Source organism: Chironomus tepperi, unplaced genomic scaffold (assembly GCF_022539635.2).
Source record: "Chironomus tepperi strain 1889 unplaced genomic scaffold, CSIRO-AGI_Ctep_v1 contig_335, whole genome shotgun sequence".
Classification (NCBI taxonomy): Eukaryota; Metazoa; Arthropoda; class Insecta; order Diptera; family Chironomidae; genus Chironomus; species Chironomus tepperi.
In genome coordinates this window covers 2723512-2747026 of record NW_027226457.1, presented here as the reverse complement: position 1 = coordinate 2747026, position 23515 = coordinate 2723512, and the positions used below count along the sequence as shown (strand labels likewise).

General features: G+C 33.5%; 5 protein-coding genes across 7 annotated transcripts; 3 read left to right on the top strand and 2 right to left on the bottom strand.

Moving 5' to 3' along the window:
- Nucleotides 1–351: 351 nt before the first annotated feature.
- LOC139093281 (calcium/calmodulin-dependent protein kinase type II alpha chain-like) lies at nt 352–8831 on the bottom strand. The gene is given in 11 exon segments (XM_070643962.1): nt 352–1281; nt 1629–1743; nt 1889–1983; nt 2075–2261; nt 2386–2512; nt 2586–2708; nt 2781–3007; nt 3071–3264; nt 3321–3530; nt 3607–4040; nt 8723–8831. Coding segments are annotated over 10 exon segments (1470 nt in total). The 5' UTR covers nt 3669–4040; nt 8723–8831; the 3' UTR covers nt 352–1151.
- Nucleotides 8832–9865: 1034 nt separating this feature from the next.
- Alas (5-aminolevulinate synthase) lies at nt 9866–17238 on the top strand. Of its 3 annotated transcripts, none has more exons than XM_070643929.1 (3): nt 9866–9903; nt 15319–16896; nt 16967–17238. In XM_070643929.1, the coding sequence occupies exons 2-3, from the start codon at nt 15376–15378 to the stop codon at nt 17087–17089; spliced, it is 1644 nt and encodes a 547-aa protein (XP_070500030.1). In that variant the 5' UTR covers nt 9866–9903; nt 15319–15375; the 3' UTR covers nt 17090–17238. The 3 variants fall into 3 exon arrangements, with proteins under 3 accessions (XP_070500030.1, XP_070500028.1, XP_070500029.1); XM_070643927.1 differs by lacking the exon at nt 9866–9903 and adding an exon at nt 12342–12433; XM_070643928.1 differs by lacking the exon at nt 9866–9903 and adding an exon at nt 14969–15227.
- An 845-nt stretch (nt 17239–18083) lies between these two features.
- Hacd2 (3-hydroxyacyl-CoA dehydratase 2) lies at nt 18084–20055 on the bottom strand. Its single transcript, XM_070644239.1, has 3 exons — nt 19471–20055; nt 19196–19390; nt 18084–19098 (listed from the first exon to the last, which is right to left on the bottom strand). Exons 1-3 carry the CDS (start codon nt 19549–19551, stop codon nt 18274–18276), a joined length of 1101 nt encoding a protein of 366 aa, XP_070500340.1. The 5' UTR covers nt 19552–20055; the 3' UTR covers nt 18084–18273.
- Nucleotides 19794–21354, top strand: Cluap1 (clusterin associated protein 1). Its single transcript, XM_070644007.1, has 5 exons — nt 19794–19815; nt 19886–20088; nt 20141–20341; nt 20410–21106; nt 21168–21354. The coding sequence occupies exons 1-5, from the start codon at nt 19794–19796 to the stop codon at nt 21254–21256; spliced, it is 1212 nt and encodes a 403-aa protein (XP_070500108.1). The 3' UTR covers nt 21257–21354.
- A 119-nt stretch (nt 21355–21473) lies between these two features.
- Nucleotides 21474–23183, top strand: LOC139093502 (zinc carboxypeptidase-like). Its single transcript, XM_070644238.1, has 4 exons — nt 21474–21646; nt 21880–22019; nt 22098–22468; nt 22525–23183. The coding sequence occupies exons 1-4, from the start codon at nt 21485–21487 to the stop codon at nt 23106–23108; spliced, it is 1257 nt and encodes a 418-aa protein (XP_070500339.1). The 5' UTR covers nt 21474–21484; the 3' UTR covers nt 23109–23183.
- Nucleotides 23184–23515: the final 332 nt, after the last annotated feature.

Below are 23515 nucleotides of genomic sequence, written 5' to 3'. Positions count from 1 at the left end.
GCTACTGTTAAGTTTCGACTAGTTTTCAATAGTTTGGTTACTGAAGAGTCATAACCCGCATTTAATGAAGATTCATTAGCCATTCTAGGCTCAATCTAGTTGCAATCTTTGTTTGAATACTCAAGATAGCTTTACAAATCACAAAAGAAACTAATTTGGTCCAAAATATCATTCAAATTGCAGTACAATCTAATCAGAACCATTCTATGTTGTACCTGAGCTAAATAAGCTTGCCACAGAGATTCTAGAGCTGCCCAAATACAATATGGTAGCTCACGACACAAAACGAAACTTCCTACAATGTGCTGCTCTGAATATAGCCAACAAAACTGCTCATTCCATAGCTCATAGCTTGGAATAGATTCTCTTCCAATAATAATCTAATTCCTTCCTAATCCATAAGAAATTTGTTGAAAAAAGGTCCCTACTTGACCATTTCACTCGATTCATCTCCTTCCAAGAACAAACTTGAATCAATCTAGAATCATGCCATAAATTGAACTCATCCCCAACTCAACATCATCTTAAAAAATCATTAAATATCCATTCAAAAAGAAGTCTGTGCCTTAAAATAAAAATCCCAAAGTATGTTGTAGGCACTATCAATAACAACAACCCTGCGTCATTTAATCGTTCTCATTATCGAAAAAGGACCACCTCCCGATTATGTGCTCTTTCTTCTATACAAATCACTTCAGCAGCAATATTTACAGATATTGCCATAAAACTTCCCAAAATACATCTTAAAAATTCCTCCGTCAAATATCTCTATTATTTCTTCTTCATTTCTTACATATTTACTTTTATGAAGAGCGATTAAGGGAAAAAGAAATTCAGGGTTTAGATTCGGTCAGAGAAAAAAAAAATTCTTCTTCCTTCTCTTTTTTCGTATATATAATATGAATGGTATGTACCATGAAAAATGTCACTTTGTGGAAAATACTTTTTATCAATAAATATTTCGTCATGTTTAACTTGTCATCGAATTATACCTTTTCCTTCATAGAATAAATAATAAACTTTACTTTTCTTCATATTAAATCTCATCATTCGGTTTCTGTAGCTACACATTTTTTCTATTATGCTTCTGTTTTTTATATTATTTGCTCATCAATGTAAATAATGATTTATTTATGTGGTCGGATCTGTGCTTACTTTGTGACCGATCCAAACTCTAATGTACGAGGACCGCTACGATGAAGATGAACATTTTGCCATTTGCCATCACGTTTGTTCCAGATGCGAGTCTCTTCTGATTGATGCGAGTGAGCAATTCCTTGTCTGGATGTTGTTTTGGGAGTGTAAAGAAGTTAGTGATAGAAATTACAATAAGCTCTAATATTCTAGATGTCTAGATCAAGATTGAGATGCTAGAGGTTGGTTTTTCAGGCATAGACCCACTAAACCGCCCCCAAGAATCTCAATTACGATTTAAACTTCATTCTAATAAATATCCCGAAATCGGGACATCATAAACTTTAATTCAGATGTCGTTCGGATGTCATGCAATAGCACCCTCCCAACCCATGACAAACTATAGCAATTTTGATCTTATTTACTTCCTTAAATCTTTGCATGATATCAGAACGACCTCTGATGAAATAATAATAATAAGAACCGTAACTTACTTATCGACATATTGAGTCAATCGAACGTATGCGATGCATGCTGTATCTTCGCCAAGCAAATGAACATGAGGATTAAGGATTGTTGTGTTGATCGCTCGATAATTTTTACCCAACACTATTTGCAATAAAAGAATAAGAAACTTTACTATGCGATGTTCTAGTCAATAACTGTACAGATATGTTGAAAATTGAATGTAAAGGGGCAGACGGATTGGATAAAAAAAGGATGTAGCATCGGAAATATGTAGGAAGATATTTACCGTTTTCGAAATAAAATTTATGGAAATCCATTCCTTCAACGAGATTTCCCATCGATTCGGGCTCAAATGCAGTCAAATGTGGATCACAAATTTTTCTACATTTTCACAATTCAGACACAAAAGGAAAAGAAGAAGCAGATGAAAATTTAGGTATTTACTCTTAGGAATATGTATAGAATTGCTTACGTATATCCAATGAAATCTCCACGATTAATAGTTTCAATCAATTGTTCTGTCACCTTGATGACCTCCTGTCTTCTCAATCGAACTCCTTCATCAAGACATGTCTCGTCATTATTGTTGGATGAATCTGAAGATTCCTTGATCTTCTCATCTGATCCATCGGCTTTAGCCTTGGCTATGACGCTTTTGCCTGTCCGAAATGTTTATTTGATAACAAAAGTTTTATGAAAATAGGGTCTACACACTCATTGGGACGAAATTAAATTCACAGTAGGATTCAACCAAAAAACCTAGTATGAAATATTAAGGCTTACTAGAAAAGTTCCTTGTTGCTAACATCGTCGTCAAGATTGCACCTTTCAATTTTCGTCGTGCGTTGAATTTCTTCAAACAGTCAACAGTTTCTTGTCTATGAATAGCTGATGCGACACGTTCGCGTTGCTATTATGAGGATATAAAGTCTTTGTAAATTGCTGTGCATTAAAGGATTTGAGTAAGTAATGATAAGACTTACTGAGATCCATGGGTGTTTTAATGCTTCGGCTGCAGTGATACGTTTATGTGGGTTCACAGTCAACATTTGATTGATTAAATTCTTAGCCTCAGATGTGACTGTGTCCCACTCGGGCTATGGAAACTGTAAACATGATTGGAAATGACAAAACAGTTAAAAACGGAACCAGCAATTTATTATCAATTAATCACATACGTCATACGTTCCGGCCTTAATTTGTGCGTATAATTTGTGTTGATCTTCATCCCAGAATGGAGGATAACCGACGAGCAGGATGTAAAGAATGACACCGCATGCCCAAATGTCAACAGGTTTTCCGTATGGTTCCTTCTTTAAGACCTCTGGTGAAAGATATCCAGGCGTACCAGCAAATCCGAACCATGCTTGTTGTTCACCTTGCACTTCAATTGCTAGTCCAAAATCTATAGGATATAGAAATGTGTGGAAGGACTGACATAAATTATGAAAAATTAATATTTAATTACCTGCCAATTTGACAGCGGCTCCTTTCAATTTACTAGCTAATAATAAATTTTCTGGCTTCAAGTCACGATGTACAATTCCATTTACATGACAATGTTGGACTGACTCGAGAATCTGTTGAATGCAATGTGATGCATCTGCTTCCGAATAGAATTCACGTGCCACAATATCTTCGAATAATTCACCGCCAGTTACACTAATTTAATGGATATCTTTTAGTGACTAATTGAAGAACATTAAGGAACAACTTACAGGTCAAAAATTAAATAATGGAAATTCTCCTCCTGTATACTATCATGTAATCGAACAATATTAGGATGCTGTAATTTTCGGCAAACACGAGCTTCACGCTCCAATTTCTGAAAGTCTCGGGCTGTTAACTTTTTAGTGTTGATAATTTTTGCTGCAAATTCGAGGCCAGTTGACTTCTGAACGCATCGCTTAACTATGGAAAATGCTCCTCTGTTATGCGACAAAAAGAAGAAAAGTTTTCATTACGCAATTTTGTCGCATCAGACTATAATAAAAGTCAACTCACTTTCCCAGCTCCTCCTTCAAATCATAGTTGTCGGAGAAGCGCGTGCAGACGGGCATTGCCATTTTGTCTGGCTTTTGGAGCAATTTACCAAGTTGAATAAAGTTTAATATGTCGACCTTAATTTTTATAGAATTTTATTCTATCCGCCAATCCAACAAAACAAGACTCTTTTGGGTTGAGGTGTATGGTGAGAGGATTATGAAATTGTAATTAGAGTACAGCAGTCCGAGACTTATATATGATGATATATCAAGTCAGCTGATATCCTCCTTAGATGATAATTATAATGATTATTATATTAAGATGATGATTATGCAATAAATGTTCTTTTCTTGTCGTGTCTTTTATTAGAATTAATTATTCATCAGCAGATTTTCGCCTTCGTTCATACAAACTGCATTCAACAATACCCTCAGGGGATATCTGTCTAACTACTTATAAGTAGAAAATAAGGGAATAGATGTAGATAAAGTATATAGATAGAGCATCGAAAGGAAAGGATTGAATGACGACGAAAAGAAGCTTTAATTTGATTGCAACAAGAAAAGTTAATTATCTTTTATGGCTTTTAATCTTCCTCGTCTTCGTCTAATATTACATTTTTTTTTCTTTATTATTCGTATCACTATTGTTCTGCTTCAATACTCCAACTCCTTCATGATTCCTTTCAAGGATATAATGAAATGAAGAGATTTCCCTCCGAGCTAACTCATTTGCAGCTCTTAAATATCCCTTTTGCTTCTACATTGTGCTTACTTGCTCTGTTTATATGTGTATTTATATAAATGTTTGTTGCATTGTACGAATAATGGATATATGAGGATGGGATATATAAAATAGAAATGAGCACGTATTGAAATTGCAGGCTCATGACCTATGGCAGCGCTTTTTTGATTGGGATTGTTTTGTGAACTTAGTGCATTTGAGGTCATGTCTGAGGGTCATTTGGATAGTATGGACAGACAGAAAATTTTATTCAAGGAACCCTTATCAAAGGTGTAGCTGATATTTTTGGAAGACCCCTCTCAAGATTGCTGAAATTTAGGGGAGGTTTTGAGTAATTTTCAACGAAAAACTCTAGCAAATTGAGAGATTTGTTCCAAAAATGGGGTGAAAGTTTGACTTCCAAACGCAAATCCTCCTCCTTCTCTCTGAATACGCTCCTGGCTCTTCATATTGATGTCCCTATCGTATATCCCGAGACACAAAATTGACCTAATTTCATGATAATCCTTTGAAAATTGACCTTACTTAGACAAAGTAAACATTAAGCTGCTCTCATAAGAAGCGCAGCCATAAAAGCAAATAAGCTTCTTAATAAATGAGCAAAGTGCAAATATAAATAAGAAAATGCACAAGAAATGTTATGCATTGCATGTAATAATAATGAAATTCAATATAAATAGTAAAGTAACATAAATTGTCCATGATGGTTGGTGAGATGGTTTAAAAGGAAATATAGTTTTGTGGTTGAAAATTTTCCTTATTCTCACTATCATAAAAAAGGAAACTTTAATAATGCAAAGTCATAAAAAATTTCTTTCTTCACTCACACAATATAAACAATGAGAAATAAGCAAGATATGAAGAATGAAAAATGAAAGGGAAATAAGCACAGCGCACCACAGGGGAAGAACTCAAATGACTACATATACCCCATAAAAATTCTCACAGAACGAATGGAAAAAAACTTTTTCTTTCTTCTTTTTCTTGCCTATATGACGAAACAGTCGGAATGAATTTGAAGAATGAAACAATTTTTTACGATTAAGCTTAATGCTTTTAAGCATAAATTGGAATAGGAATCACAAATGAGGGGCGCAAAATACAAAATTTTCTCATTCATTGTCTCCTGGTTTATATTTAGATGGATCGTCCTTAAATAGAATATGACATTTGAATTTATATCTTCACATTTTCATGTGACATTTCGCAATTTTAGCTCTTTTTTGAATAACTTTAAGAGATTCACAAACGGTTGACATTTTTATGTCGTTTTAATACAGCGTAAGTGAAAATGAATGGCATCATAAACTTGAGTATTAACTTCTTAAATGCACAGTAACAGATTCTTCTTCGATAATTCTTTCTTTTGTTAAGCAGCTTGATTCTTATGAGAGTATCTTGATGCTTAAGAGCTCGCGGTTTAGCACCTAAGAGCCAATTCATTCTTGTGAAAGTAAATAACCTAATTTGATGGGTTTAAGGAAGGTTTGGGAGGAATTATTAGAACATAAATGGAAGTGATAACAATTTGTCTATTTTTCTTGGTTCTATGGTTCATAGATGGATCTCAAGAAACTTATAATTGACCAACTAGAGCTATAATGATAGGAATGTCATTATTTGTCGTAAAAATGGACCAAATGGAGTCATAACTCAGCTATTAAGAGAAATTTTTGCAATTTTTGATGATTTTTAGTTAAAAATCTCAAGATTTATATTCAAGGTTACCCTTAATCTTAGGTAAAGAGACCGCTTTTAGGTACCTTAGCGGTACATCTTCACAATGAAAGCATTTTCTTTGACTGTTTAGGGTAGCAACACAAAGTTGATAAAGACACTCATATGGAATCAATAACAAGTCTTAATGAACATGGTATAGGGCTTTAAAAGGAGCATATTCAGGGAGGTTTTGGAAAAATTCTTCAATTTTCAAGGGATTTCCGTAGAAAAAATCCAAAACCCTCCAAAATTTTGAGCTCATCAAGAGACTTCCTTCAAAGCTAATCAAGGAGCCCTTCCCTGCATTATTCACCCCAAACCCTTTAAAAATCAGCAAAATGGCAATTTCAAAATTCAAATGATCAAAAATCCTATCCTAGAATCCAAAAAAATGAACATCATTACCACATCAAAGACCAAAGCACATCAAGATTTATTTTAATTTTTTTGATTCACCCAAAATATTCCATATATCTGCATACATAATGAAATTTCCCATAGCACAAAAAAAGGAAGGAAAAACATATTTTTCTAAAATCTCAAACGCACCACAAAACCACATAAAAATATTAATTTAATGATGGGTTATAAAGAAGATGTTCACATGGATAATTTTATAGGAACATATTGAATGCAAATTCTATGGTCTTGAGTCGGAAATGTTTAGAAATTCTTATTACTTATTCTATCGATAAACGAGAATGAGTAGTGGATATAAATAGAGCTTCACCCATAAAAATTTAATTTTCCATATAGACGGAAAAAATTTCCCAATGGAAATTAATTTATTCATGAGGATATAAAACAAAAAATGCATAATGAACAATCCTTAAAGTTGTAGATTTTCTAGTTTAAAGTCAAGTATTTTATGCTACTAAAGCATGAAATCACTTCTTATTTGCAATAAGAGTTTCAGTGGATACTTTATAGCCGTAATGAGAAACTCCTTTAGCATGAATTTCATTTTCGTAAGGATGAAGAAGGGAAAGCAAAAATTATCGCCAAAGTGCATTTTCATAAAATAAAATAGAGGGTTGTGAGGCAGTGATGTCCATCATTAAGCTGAGAGTGGGGTACCCCAAGGGCAAACTTAGAATTGTTTTTAAGGGAATTTAATAATTTTGAGTTTTTTGGCTTGGAAAACGACAGAATCTCGTCCAAATATGATGGGGAACGGGGTTGACCCCTTGGATGCACCCCTAAAAATGGAATGAATGTGTTACAGTACTGACATCCAGTGAAAATTCTTGAAACTAGCTTAAATTCCAAAATATTACGCTTCATAGTTCAAAGCATCCAAACAGCACCCTTAGTCACCCTCTCATGCATCAGCAAGTGAGTGATCTAGTACTATGCTGAATTTCATAAAATTCATTCATTCCATCTCATAACAGTCGTCATTCTCAAACAACCCCATAAAAAGAAGAAAATGGGAGGAATGAGTGAAAACTCTTAAGCTCTAAGACTTGCATATATATAGTTTGAGCAGCAAAAGATTTTTATTGCATGGCAGCAATGTGAGTAGAAGAAGAAAGCATAGAGAAGAAAAAAAAACATAATAAAAAGTGAGGAGAAGAAGAAAGCAGTAAAGTGAATTTTACCATTCATTGCATGTAGCAACATGAAGAAAAGTAAAATAATACAAAAAAAAAAGCTTTGGCCTACATTAATAATTCATGCATGATACGAGAGATACATTTTTGCAGTATATTGGGAGTTGAGTATGTGTGTGTTCACACACTTGCAAGCCATGTTGGATGTGTAATGAAAATTCACACTATAGTGAATCCAAAAAAAAAAATTGTAAATTTTATCTTTGCATTTAGCCATAGGAGTCAGACCAGACAGTGAAAATTCTTTTATTGTTTCACTTACAATTTATCCAATACTACAGTTAATTTTTATGGCTCCACTTCGTGCCATTTAAACGTCTCGTGCGTTCTACATTCTCATACAGTTTGAGTTTAGTTTAAGGATAATAAGGAAATCTAGTAGAACTAAGGAGTTATCACTATAATGATGTGTGAATAATAGAAAAAGAAAGCACAGCACACACAAAAAAAAGAGAGAAATGAGGTTGTTGGGTGGTAAAGGCGTATTGGACTGAGAGGGTTGAAAGGGTTAGAAAATGAAATTATTTATGCAGCAAACAATACAGAGAGTAAGCACACAAACTTTATACTTTTGAATATTCTGATGATAAATCAAAAAATGAAAAATATATATCCTCAATTTTTTTTGTTTCTCGCTGACTAAGTAGTTTAATCTATTGATTTTTCATTAATTTTTTTTTCTTTCCTTTCCCTTCTTTTTGCGAATGCAGAATGGTGAAGAGCCATCCACACACTTATGAGTGTGGTACGAATGAAAAATTAACTAAACAAATGGGTATATCCAAGAAATATAACTTCAAAAGTGATATAGTCCTAATTATAATTAATCCAATATAATTTGAATGATTAGGGAAAATTTGCACAATTAACTCATTTTATGCTAATGGACTTGAATTAATTCACAGCCTTCAGCATTGACGAGGAAATTTTTTTTTTTCCTTTTTTGAATATTCTCATTTTTTTTTTTTTTTGTGACTATCCACGGGAAGTGAAAAATATACTTTTGAAGATTTTCAAGGTTTACGGTCAATTTTTTGATAAACTTTCAATTAAATCACCTTCACTGGCCTTTAATTCACAACTCGAATTAATTTTTAATCACTTTAACTAACTTTTTCTAACAATTTTCGGTCGAGAAAATTTTCTCATAACTTTTTTCCACTACAAGTATGAAGAATTTTTAGAAACTGAAAATGTGTCAGAGGAAATGATAAAAAAAAAAGTTTATATTTCCAGTTAATAAAATGTCATGCGCACATCCAATGTCTACAAAATAATAATTTTTAATGGAATGTAAACAATCGCATGCGATGGGAAGGGATGATAAGACGACAATTTCGCGTTCACTGTACTTGTTGATGAAAGTTTAATAACATTCTGTGCTTTCTTCCAGTCGAAGCTCGCCAATTCGTGACATATTTTGAAATTGGGGCAGCTTTTCGAGTGAGCTGTTGCTTTTGAAAATGTCCGTTGGGATTTGGAATTTGAGTATGATATTGTCGTTATGCTGACTTTATGGGGTTATTTGCTTGTTAGGTATTATTTTTGGAGATTTGAGTTTGTAGCTCTATTCGGAACTATAGAAAATTAGTCTTTTGATGCTACGCTGTGTATGGTTGCAAAATTTGTGTGTTACGAGTGACGTCATTTGAGAATGATCGCCAAGAATTGTTTTAACAGGTTTATATTGGATCCGTCCACTTGCTACGTTCAGGAAGGAATGTAAATCAGATTCAAATTTTTGGTTTTCTTCACACGAGCCAGTGATCTCTAAACTGTGTGTCATGGCCATTGTAAATGCCATGAACCATGTCCCATGTGACTTAATCAGTAGTAATAGCAAATAACAGCCTCAATAGCCTTACACAGCATACAAAAGCACAAATCAAAACTCATTCAATGATTCGACTCCATCAGCTTATGCAACCAGCATTTCCCCAACCAAAAACAACATTTTTCAATGCATTTTCAAGTCATGTGCATTTTGCATTCCTCACATCCCAATATCTTAACAGCATATCAGTTTTCCCGCTCGAATCAAACTCCTTCATTTTCAAATATTTCCTCACAGTTGAAGCAAAAAAGCTTCACTGCCATAGCTGAAAACTGCTGAATAACCTTCCAAATTGTTGTGATTGTATTATATGGTATATCTTAACGAAAAAAATATAAGACTTAAAAAAGATATAAGGAGAAGAAGAGTAAGTCATTTGTGAAACATAACACAAAGTGATCGCATGTAAGTGAAATTTTATAGTTTTATAGATATTAAGTTAAAATACTTGACATAAAATGGTCCAGATAAGAGAAATCAATAGACTGGATGTGTGCGTACAGCAATCATAACATTGCAAAAAAAAATTTCTCTGTATATTGAGGAGATTTAACCTTAAAGTTGTCAAAAAATTAGGCTAATAGTGAGAGGAAATTAACAAGTTGGCATAGATACTGTACAGCTATGCTAACAATAGAGAGTTTTTAATTCATTAACATCGACCAAATCCTCGGAAATTTGCGTACGAAAAAAAATTATGCAACTGCATAAAAAGAAAATGGAAATGCAACAAACCCGAACATTTTGTGGATGACGCGATGCTCTCGTGATAGAATTTTTTGCAGTGCATTGGTATGGGGGTCGTTCACCAATGATGTCTTGCAATTTTCATCATTTATTGATTGATAACTGGTCAGTCAACAATCTTTAAGCGGTGACCACCAGTTTCAAAGTTTAATGTCCACTTGACCACAATATGGACAACATCTCAAGGTGTGTCGACCAGGTAGATGCTTCATCTTCACCTGTCCCTCCCCACTAGACATCATAAGCCAACGACCCCAATATTTTGATAACGGAAATGAAAATTTATTGCATAACTCACACATACGCATGGAAATAAATGAACAAAAATAAATAGTCATGTGTTTTGGGTATCCCGCATCACTATTTACACATAGAAGATTATTTGCCTATTGAAAGACATGTCAATGATTATATTTTTCGCTGTCTTGTCAAACAGCAACTGATAATTTCACAAAAGTGAAAATAAAAATCACAAAAATTGTATGGCAAGTGTTGCATCATCCTACTTAATACTCAAATTGTTGATAATTACTATTCGCAAAACTAAAACTTGTATTTTGAGTGTGCTGATTAAATCCACGAGGATTTAATAGTTCCATAAAAAAAGTCTTTACCAAAACCAGATCAATCCAGATTTAATCATACTTTCAAATGATCGCACGACTAATCTTCTCCTTATTTTATGTGTGTCGTGTCCATTTTTATTATTGATAATGTCTATAGCCGGTAATCTAAATTATCATAATGTGAGGCAATTGGAATAAATATTAAAATTTCACGAGTCAAAAGGGCAATCAACAAAAGAATAACAAGATTGCCTTCTAGGGGGTTTCGGGAACTGATAAGCAGCTACCTAAAAAAAGAGAGATTTTATTGGATTTAAATTGAAGGCTGGACTCCTAAATTGGCTAAATTGATAAAAATAAACGAATTGCACGCGTTATCAGTATGTAGCATAAAATGATATCTAACACTGACGTGATATGATGTACATTTATGGGAATGTGCTTAAATGACGTCACAAATATTAAGACGTTTTTCTGAAATTCAAATTTTTTAACGGATTTGAAAATTTCAAAGCTTCGCAAAAGTTTGTAACTGAAATATAAAATTCATTAATTATCGAAATTGATTTATGAATTGATGTCTAGTTAAAAAGTTTTTTTTCGCCCGAACAGCCGAACAAAGTGTCTTATTAAATGGAGATTCCAGTATGTAGCATAAAATGATATCTAACACTGACGTGATATGATGCACTTTCCCAAAATACTCGGTGGTCATGTACAGAGAATGCCTATTGAGGGTGGGGAGGGGGTGTTGCAAGTGCGTTCACTATGACCCTCAGAACATGACTTTCTACATTCTTTCCTTTAACAAGATTTATCCAGAAAATCAAAAATTTCAATATAAAGCTCAGACCTCCGCCAACTTTACGTTACGTAACTGGTGAACAAGCCCTCCCAAAATAAATTTGCTTATTGCCATTCCTCGCAATGATAACAAAACATTGTACTCAATGAATTAATTTATTGACTTTATTTAAATTCGGTCAAATGCAATTTGACTTTCGATGAGGTCAAAACCTTTAGTTTTGCATAGCGGATGGAACTCTTTTTTTTGGAAAATAATGTTCTACGTGACTTTAAGCACATAAAAATTAAGGTTGTCTGTATGTCTAATATGCTGTATACTTACACACGAGTTTGGCAAGTGATTATTAATCTGTTCTTTCTTTTGAATGATGTTCTTAAAGTCCGTGTCGACGTCAAAATTATTTTTGGTAATAAGAACTTTAGTCAAGAAGTGGCTGATTGCTTTCTTTTTGAAATGAATTTTTACGTAGGATTGACTTTTTCTAGAAATTCAAATTTTGACGATTTTCAATGCAAACTTGATGATTTTTATGATTATTATCCAGAAAAACTTGCATTTTCTCAAAATACAGCAGCCATAAGATCAATAAACAAGAATGATAAAATTCCTGTATGCAAATATTTTATCACATTCTGAGGCAGACGAGAATAAAAAGAAAAACGTGCTGGTTCTTAATAGCAGAAAAGATACACAAAAAAAGTTATATAAAGAGTTAAAATATAGAATTCAGGTTATAAGTTTCTAACAAGGAGTCACGAGCAGAAGTGAGTCAGTCAAAAAAGGAGAAAAGTATTTTTTGTGTAAACTCATGACGGTTAGTTTGATTTGTTTGTAAACTTACTAGATGAAAAAAAATATTGAAATTATGTATATGCCGGTTGGATGTTTTGTGATTGTTGGTAACTTAAAAGGATTTATAGGAAAGTACTTAAGAAAAAGTGCTTAGATGGGTGAAGTGACAATGGAGAATTTACGAAAATCTTTAGAAAAATTCCAAAATTTAAATTTTCTTGAGGTTTTTCTTCAATTTTTCCGAAAATTTTCATATTTCGTCTTAAATAATTTATAAAATAAAAGATCCTTTATTTAAAAAAATGATTTAAAAAAATATTTTTTTAAAAATTAAAAAGAAATTTTTAAAAATTTTGTTAAAAATTAAAATATTTTTTGAAAAATTAATTTGAATTTGAGAAATTTAAAATGTTTAAAAAATTTCAAATCCTCAAAAAATAGACAAATACTTAAATCACATACTTTTATTAGCCTTGAACTAAAGTGACTTTGCGAATGAAACGTCTGATATCAAAAACGTGCGAACGAAATGAAAAGTGGAAAAAGAAGATCGCCAAAATATTTTGTTTTTGGATGCAATCTTTTTGCAGTGTTTGAACTGGTTATGCAACCTTATATTGTGTTCATAAAAATTATCCTTGATAAGCGAATGGAATTCTCTTTTATTTTAGAAAGATATTAAGAAATTTGATGAAATTTTTCTATTTTCGACTATTTTCGTGACTTAATAAATATCTTCAAAATTAAGAAGGTTTTTTAAGGATGCAAAATTTTAAAAAATTTTAAATTTTTAAAAAATTTCAATGTTTTAAAAAATTTAAGAATTTTAATCGGATTTCAAAATTTTCACGAATTTTCATTCATAGACTATCTAGTTCAATCCTTAAAAAATTCTGATAATTTGTTTTTATTTCATTTAAAAATTCGTTCATTCGTGATAAAAAAACTTAGAATTTTATGCATTTTAAAAAACATCTAGAAAATCTATTTTTAAAAACATTTAATTATGTTAATTTTTAAGCTCCTGCTGTTTAAGATCCTCTGTTTAATTAACACTTTTGATAAATATTATTAATTTATCTTAAGCGTGTTCCTTTGTGTTTATTTATAAAATGATTAAATCTGACAATCGATTTGTTTTTATCCATAAACTAATTGATTGTCAGATTTAATAATATTTTATGCAATAAATTCATCTCATAAACTTGCAAATTAAAGCCATTATAAAAACCAGATAAAAGAAGAATCAACAAATTTACATTGTATTCCCATCTCCTTTTGATGTCATTTTAATTCAAAAATTCAGTGTCAATAACCTTATTCACGTCATTTAGATTCATCTAGAATGCAAAACACACATATGTCAACTTTCTATTGATTAATTTCACGAAGAATTCCTGCATTCATATTTTTTTATTTACTATCAACTCAAAAATTCATGTTATTTAATAGCAATACGTCAATATTGAACTTTCTCGACCTTCCCATTTGCGACAGGAACAAAAAATCTTATCATAAATTCTTGTTCTTAATTTAGAAATCTCTGGACATCACCATATTTAGTTTTATTTGTTTGTTTGTGCCAAAAATCATCTGTTGTTTTTATTTTTGATCATTCATGAATTGAATGATGCAAGAAGCTGAAGATTAAGCAATTTGTAACTTGACAACGAAAGCTTGCATGTCAAATTTGTCGAGAAATTTCCAGTTTGTAATCTGGGGTTTTATTGCTGGCGGATTTATGAATTAAATTGTTGTGGATCTTATGGATGGCTGTAAATTTTGTTTTAAGCATGTTAAGGAGCTATTGAGGATGTGCTAGCATCCTTAGGAAGCACTACCAGAGATTGTAATGTTAATGTTCACGAAATGTGGAATAAAATTTTAATTTTAAGGAACTAGCTAACATCCTTCAGGTTTCAAGAGAATTTGAAGTCAAATCTGATTGAAATCGATCAAAAACACATAAAAAGCACTTATTAAGTCCTCAATTTTAGATTTCTGTCACTTGATCTCCGTGTTACTACTCTAAACTTATCAAACACATTCAACTAGCTTCACCGCGATTCCCATACACCAAAAAACAAATTAACAAGCGCATCAATCAAAACAAACTATCTCATCCAAAACAATTCCACCTTTTGTCCCTAAACAAATGTCTAAAAATAAATTTTGGCAGTCTATATTGCATAATACAGATGATTGTAAAGATATTCATAAATTGACGTATGTAAGCACCTCTAGATTGGGGACACACAGTTTGTTTTCAAGTAGATTATCCAATAATGTTGATTAAATCATCATAATATTTGCAGTATGTCCATCATATTCCCTTCAAATAAAAAATAAGCCTGATCATAATAAAAAATAATATTATTTATGCTAAAGTGATCATCCATTCAGCATATAGAACTGTTCTTTCTACTCTCATGAGAAACGGAAAGGACTATTATCAATTATTGTAAGAAGAAGACAAAATTTACTCTTTGTACAGCAATTGCTCAAATTTTATTTACACTCGTGACACGTTATTAATTTTCGTACATCCCATCCATGACTTTAGTTGTCTGTTAGTACTCGTATAGTTCAGAAGCAAATTTGCCTTGAACAAATACCTTTGCTAATAATTTAATTTGAAATTAAAATTTCTTTTATTTTGTGACTCTTGACACTTTTGCTTGCGCGAAGCATTTAATGCAAAATTACAAGTCGATTAAGGCATAATTAATAAAAATTACAGAACCAAAGAATCTTTAACGGATTTAATTTTTCGTCGTCAGTGAATGTTCAAAAATTAAATTCTAATTGCCAAAATGGTAATAATTAGAACCGACTCAACTTCTGTTCCTTAATCTCCAAAATAAAGTCATCTAAAAATTTTCCATTCCTCTTTTTCTTCCTTAACAGAATCAAATTTTCAAATCAACATCGAATCTAATTCGTACGGTAAGCAACATTAATAAGATGCCTTGCCCATTCCTAACACGTCTCAGCTCGACGTATGTCCGTAACTACGCTCCAATTCTTGTAAAGAATTTCGGCAATCAATGTCCAGTCGTTACTCGTGCAATCTCACAATTGCAAAATGCCACCGGTGCAACAACAATCCAATCTCAAGATCGTAAATTGAGCTCAGCTCAGACTCAAGAGAAGAAGAATGCTGTTCCATCATTGGATGAGGTCAGCTCCCATATGAAGAAAGTTGATGGTGAAATGCTCGAGGATATTCCAATGCGTGAAACTGCAACTCCATTTAATTATGAAGATTTCTTCCATGAACAAATCATGAAGAAGAAAAAGGATCATTCCTACCGTGTCTTTAAGAAAGTCAATCGTTTGGCCGGTGAAGGTCAATTCCCAGCTGCTAAGGAATACTCAAGGGGAGAGCATCCAATCACTGTATGGTGCTCAAATGACTACCTTGGAATGTCAGCTCACCCAGAAGTTAAGAAAGCTATTCATACTGCACTCGAGGAACATGGTGCTGGTGCCGGTGGTACCCGTAACATTTCCGGAAACTCATTGATGCACGAAAATTTGGAAAAGACAATGGCCGATTTGCATCAGAAGGAAGCTGCACTCGTCTTTTCGTCATGTTATGTCGCAAACGACTCAACATTATTTACTTTGGCACGTCTCTTACCTGGATGCCACATCTTCTCGGATGCTGGAAATCATGCATCCATGATTCAAGGCATCAAAAATAGCTTGGTCCCCAAGCACGTCTTCCGTCATAATGACCCAGCCCACTTACGCGAACTCATCTCGAAAATCCCTAAAGAAACCCCAAAAATTGTTGCTTTCGAGACTGTCCATAGTATGACTGGTGCTGTCTGTCCATTGGAGGAACTTTGTGATATTGCTCATGAACATGGTGCTATTACTTTTGTTGATGAAGTTCATGCCGTCGGTCTGTATGGTGAACATGGTGCTGGTATTGGTGAACGTGATGGAATGATGCACAAGATGGACATTATCTCTGGCACATTAGGAAAGGCTTTCGGAAATGTTGGTGGATATATTGCTTCAACTGCTAATTTGGTCGATATGATTCGTTCTTATGCTGCTGGCTTCATCTTCACTACTTCATTGCCACCAACTGTTCTCTGTGGTGCTAGAAAGGCTGTCGAAATCCTTGCATCCGATGAAGGTCGTGATCTCCGTGAACGTCATCAAAACAATGTCCGTTACTTGCGTAATAAATTGAAGGCTGAAGGATTCCCTGTTGAACATACTCCATCCCACATCATTCCTGTTAAACTTGGAAATCCACAACAAACAACTGCAATCTCGGACATGTTAATGCAAGAATATGGACACTACATTCAAGCAATCAACTACCCAACTGTTGCTCGTGGTGATGAAAAACTCCGTTTGGCTCCAACTCCATATCACGTACCAGAAATGGCTGATGTTCTTGTTGCTGACATGAAAGCAGTTTGGAAGAAATTGGATTTGCCATTGAAAGGAACAAAATGCCCTGAGGTAAATTTTATGCTCTATTCCTTAATCATGTATAATATTAAACACAGAATCTTTGTTTCCTTTAATCCAGGCATGCCAATTCTGCCGCAAGCCCTTGTTATTCGACTTCTATGAATCACGCACACGCAGCAACAATCTTGACAGTGACTGTCAAGTCTCAAACTGTCCACAAAAAGTAGCTGCTGTTCAATAAAATGATGCAGGCAAAGGATCAACGAGATGCACAATAAAAAAAATTCAAAATTATCAACCAAAATTCATAAAGACAGCTTTCAATGTCCATTAAATCTAATTTATGGGACAATAAAGTGATAAATATATTTTAACTTTTTCGATCTTAAACCTGATTCTTTCTTAATTTTGTTATGTAAGACTTGATACCGGATTATTTTTCAGGATCTTAATTAAGAGCTGATTAAGACTTTAGATTCTACGGGAATTAGCATCAAAACAACAATATTTAGAGAAGTGAATGAGCCGATTTGTTTGCGAATGTAGGAACCGTGCTATCAATGAGCATTTCTTCTTCTTATTGCTATTATTCAATGATTACTTTCGTAGATTAGAGCAACAATGCTTTCTCATGAACTCTAGAATAATATAGCTTTATACTCAAATATTATAAGGTTGATAGAATGTCTGGACATAATAATTTTATAGATTATACTCGGAAATTTTGGCAAGTGACTGATTATGTATGTATGAAAGGTTCCGAAATACTCAATACATCTAAAAATCTAAGAAGTCATTGAAATTATACCTTCCACATCCAGCTGGTGTTTATAAACATCAAACAGCTATTAAAAGTAATCGCACGTATCGTGAGTAAGTCTTATCATCCATAAAATTCCGATAACAAAAACGTGAATGCAGAGATTAACATTGTATAGTCCTTAATCATGACCAAAATGTCATTCAACCATCACCTCATTATTATTGTTCCAAATCATGCTGAAATGTCTTAATCCTACCAATAAATTATAAATAGTCGTGCCTGCGTATCAGTCGGATTTGAAAAGACACAAGATTGACCTCCATCAGCGAGACATTTTTAGATCTTTCATTCCTTCTTCTTCCACAAGCAGGAATCAATCTCGTGCTACTGATAAGACTCAACTGACCTTATCACGCTAATTATTTTGAATGTTGAAAGCATGAAAGTAATTAAATTAAAAGTTGTTATATAATTTGACGTAAATGGATTGAAGCTCAAAAAGCTTCGATAACCCTCGACTGCTTTATTTAAAAGTTCCAATACTTTGTAAAGTAAAATTCATTTTGTGATATTTTCAGCGTCTAAATTAGCATAACAAAAACAAAATAAGAACTGACACATCCACAAAAATCATAAAAGTTACTCCAAACACCATAAAAGAATCAATCGAACTTCGATCGGGTTCCGAGTTTCTTAGCGCGAATCTTTTGCATGTGTGACATAATGAAGATGATACCGGGCAGTATTAAGAATGTTAAATATAGATACAAAAATGTTGGCATGTGGAATGTCCAATTTAATTTATTGGGCATCTCGACCGATAAGCGTTTCGTTTCTTCAAAATATGGAATATTCCTTAATAAAATGATTCCTTCACATAGCACTCCGAGTGGATATAATGGAATCCACAAAGAGTAACGCAACCATGTCAAGATTCCAATCTCAAATTTGAATAGTTGTGTAAGGTAATAAGGATATCGGACGATTTCTATTGCTGACCACACAACAAATAAGTAGAACACGACTGGCTTTGTAATCATTCTCGGCTCATATTCCAGCATAGCAAAGAGAATGAAGTTTCTACCCGAAACTTGTAAAAATGGCACTAATGCACCTCCTTTCGTATATCCAAATATTGGATGCATAACTTCCAAATATTGCAGTAGCTGTATGAATTTAATAGCATTTCCAACAGCTTCATATGTTCCAGCCATTGATTCCTCACCATCACGATAATATCGAATGCCCATGACTGTGAGGACATAAGTAAATCCAATAAATTGGAATAAGTTGTAAAAAATTAGATAAACTTTCTTGAGACTCTCTCGTCTAAAGCCTAGCTCCTCTTTCTGGAGTCTATCGTACATGTCTGGATAGTCCTTCATTATGTTCCGATGATTTTCATCCTCATCCTCATCATCCATGTCCTCAGACTTCCATCTATCAAAATCTATTTTCAACCACATTGGCTTTTGTTGTTGGCATATCTAAAATTAGATTAAGGAATGTTAATGATTTGAGCTATATGAGGATTGTACAGTCAAGCAATTTGCATATTTTGCGTCACTTTCTAATATATCTTACCAAACGAGGCCAGAATCCACTCTTAATTTTTGGTAGAAAAATGTCAACTTTGTTATCAGTATTGATGGATTTAACTTTCTCATGATCAACTTCATTTAGTAAATCTAGTGTAAATTTATACTCTTGAAGACCTCGTGCACCAACTCCCATGGCCGAAAAGTTGAACTTTGTATTATCGCTTTTGATCTTGTATTCCTACGTGGGAATATTGAATTTTTAATTGATAAAAGGAAATTTCTAGACATAAACAATGTTTTATGATAAAATCAGCCTACCTTGACATCCTTCAAGTCAATCTTTAATGAAATCTGATCGGCTGTCTGAGCCCAATAAACGAATGGACTTATCGACAACATCTTTGGTTCAGGAATTGAGAAAAAATTATTTTTCCACAGAATATTACTTCAGCCGACAAAATGAAAATAAAGATAAAAATCGATGCGAAAAAATGGCGATGAATAGAATTTCGATGAAATGGTCGGGCTACTTCGATGAGTTCGAAGAAAAAACCGTTAGAAAATTTGAATTTAAATGCAACACGTGGTTGTGAATTTCTATGGTAACTGTGGTCAAAATAATTCAGAATTGGTAAATAAAAATGGCATTCAAAAGTGTTAGAGGTAAATTTGGCAAATTGTGCATGATTTAACAGACTTTTAATCCTTAATACTTTCTTAATAGATTTTTCAGAGCATCTGAAACTCCTTGGATATCAAGACAACATTCCTTTATCAATATTAAGCACATTTTCAGGAAATGAAAATTCTTTCCGTGCTTATGCGAATATCCTGATCTGGCTTATCAAAAATTTTGATCCTGATGCTTTGGTCCATGAAGATTCTCACACGGAAAGTGATCGTGTTATGCTGGTTAGGACAGCTACTGAATTTTTGGTATGAATTTTTCTATTTTTAGGGTCCAATCAATGATTTTCAATTTCCACAGGCTGTATCTGCTGGAATAAAATTGAATCCTAGAAAACTATATGCCAGCAACTTTGCAACAGCGAAGGAACTGCTGAAAGTCACATCAGCCTTGCTAAATTCACCTCAGAATGTGCATCAAGAAGAAAGTGAATTTATAAACTTTGAGGATGCAATAAGTAATGATGAAATAAGGAAAATACGAAACTTATCATCGGAATTGGTAAGCTTCTTGTTCCTTACAGCTTTAAAACTTTCAAAAATCTTTAATTTGTCTTGAATTTAATGCAGACCAACCACGGAGTTACTATGTACGACCTAATAGCTAAAGAAGCAGTCAACAAAGATGCTCGAGCTCAATTTTCAAAGCCATTGGAACTAAATCAAGTTGAAAAACTTCTCAAACAAGCCACATCGAATCTGAGAAGACAAATTGAAAGTGGTAAAGCAACTCTTGAAAATCAAGCAACTGAAAAGTCTAATTTGGAATCGAAAATCCAAAGAAAGCAATCAGAACTGGAGAGAACAAGTCATCGACTTGCAACGTTGCAGAAAATTCGACCAGCTTATTTGGAAGAATTTGAGAAGATTGAAATCCAAATGAAGGAAATGTATAGCCAATACACAATGCGTATAAGAAGCTATGATGCACTGAAAAATATGCTAAGCAACAACAGCAATCAGTCACCGACTTCATACTCTCCAATTCAAAAGGGACATGACAATTCCATACCTGTGTTGCCAGAAGAAGGCTTGACTGATGAAGAAGAGGAAGACGAGGATAACAATTCCGAAAATACTGACTTTAAGGATGATCAGTCACTGTTGAATCAGGATATCTTCAAGCAAGTCTCAAATCGACTAATGTCGCGCGGTGAGAGGAAAGTCAGTGAGGTCGAGAACAGAAACTTGAAAGTAGCTGATGACCTCAGTGCAACAGAGTCATCTCCATCTAGTGACGATCTGGAAAGTGGGGAACTTGATTTTAGTAAGTTTAAGCTATTTTAAGCCATAGTTTAGCAGTTTCATTAACAATTGTGTCTTTACAGTGATGGACATGGAGAAGAATGACGAGAGAATGATGAACTTTAAAAGAGAAGTTAACGTAAAGGCTGAAATTAGTGACGAAGACTTTTAATTGTTTACAGACACACAAATTTTCTATGTTTTGGCACACTCAGCAATTTACTTAATATCCTTATCAAACCACTTCAAAGTTATTGCCGGTCATGACAAGCTACTTGAATACTAAAGTATATAATTAATGTAATTAATCATATCTATTGCAGCACTTGAAGCAGGATAAGATAAATAATGTCAATAAATTGGTTTTAATTGTGAAAAATTTCTCAGTCTTTTCTTAAAAATGAGTCGGCTAACAATAAGTTTATTGACACTTTCCGTGCTAGTCACTGCTGCACTTTGTGTAGAGAAAGCTAGATTTGATTTTTATCGTGTTTATGAAGTCACAGCAAGCGATGAAAATCATTTGAAAATTTTTCAACAAATTTTGGATTATCCTGATGGGGTAAGGAAGTTGAAGCACAGTTGCTGCATTTTGTAGCTGTAGCTGTACTGTAAATCCAATTGAAAGCTCCGTATGGATTGTAGTTTTTAAGAATTGTGCTCAATTGTGTTTATTCTTCAAAGTTCAATGGTTGACTGAACTTTAGTCTACAAAAGGGCATTCAACTATACCTAATAAATATTATTCAAATCTCAAATGACCGTTATGACATAAAAATTCTATTCTAATTTCAGTACAAATTCACGACGAATCCACAAATGGTGATCGGCTCAACCGCACAACTTGTCGTACCTCCACATAAATTTGGAGAATGGAGCGAGTGGGTTGAAAATTTCAAACTCGATATTAAGCTACTGAGTAATAATTTTCAAGAGTAAGTAGCGATTATACCTATCTTATCACTTCTGATTTCGTAATTAAAAGCAATTAACCAAACAATTCTCAAATATAGAATGATCGATAAAGAAGATGCAGGTAATCAACGTCAACGTCGCACGGGTGTCTATGATTGGTCAACATACAGAAGATATAATGAGACATATGCTTGGATGGATAGTCTGGCTGCATCTCGTCCTAACGATATTTCAACATTCATTGTCGGTACATCTTATGAAGGTAGAGTCATTAAAGGACTTAGAGTAAATATTGGAAATGTTGCCGGCAAGAAGTCAATTTTCTTTGAGGGTAACATCCATGCTAATGAATGGATTGGAAGTCATACAACGACTTACATTATGAATCAACTGTTGACCTCTAATGATACTGATGTAAAGGAGTTGTTGGAAACTTTCGATTGGTGGTTCCTGCCCATTCTCAATATTGGTAATTAAGCTACAATTTACAGCCACAAACATGTTTTTAGCTATGAATTATTTCAGATGGATTTGAGTACACATGGAACGTTGACCGAACATGGCGCAAAACCAGAAGACCAACTCAAAATCCACTTTGTCATGGAGCTGATCCAAATAGAAATTGGGATGTATTATGGGGAGGTTTTGGTGGAAGTAATCTTCCATGCTCATCAGGATATTATGGCGACTATGCTTTTTCGGAAGTAGAAACGAAGCAATTTTCAGAATTTCTTGCAACAGTTCCAAACTTTTTCGGATATATCTCATTCCACTCGCATGGCCGACTCATAATGACTCCATATGCTTATACACAAGTTCCTATTGAAAATTTAGCAATAATAAATGAGATTGGAGCAAAGGCAAGAGATGCAATTCCTGCATTCAGAGGAGTTAATTACCGACTTGGTAAAATAAGTGACTTCTTTGGACTTGTTGCTGGTTCATCAGTCGATTACGTTGCAATCAATCAAAAGCCACAATTAATCTACTGCTATGAACTCTCAAATAATCATATTTTGCCAAATGAAGAGATTCTAGCTACCGGTCAAGAATTGTTTGCGTCCGTAAAGACTATCTTCACAGAAGCAATCAAACTTGGGCTTGTTTAGTTCTTTTGGATAAATGATTTGCACTATATACTTGAGAATTGAAATAATTAATAAAGTACAAAGCTGTAAACAAGACTTGTGTTTCTTATTGTCAGCACATGCTCATAAAACAGATGCCAAATATTTAAATTACAATTTGAGACTTCAATGTCATCACTTTTTGGAGGATTAAAACAAATTTAAATTTCAGCAAACAGAAATTGTTAGGCAGACTAAATTGAAAACTACTGAAGACAATATGATCAAAAAGCTTAAAAATCAAATAAAGAGAATTCATTCAGTGGGAGCATGTGAGTTCAATTATTGGTAGGATCACACACTATAGCAATTTTGAACAACCTTATATTTTTGGCGTCACACCTTTTTGATATGCTTTGACCAATACCGCACTTGTACCGCACACGGCA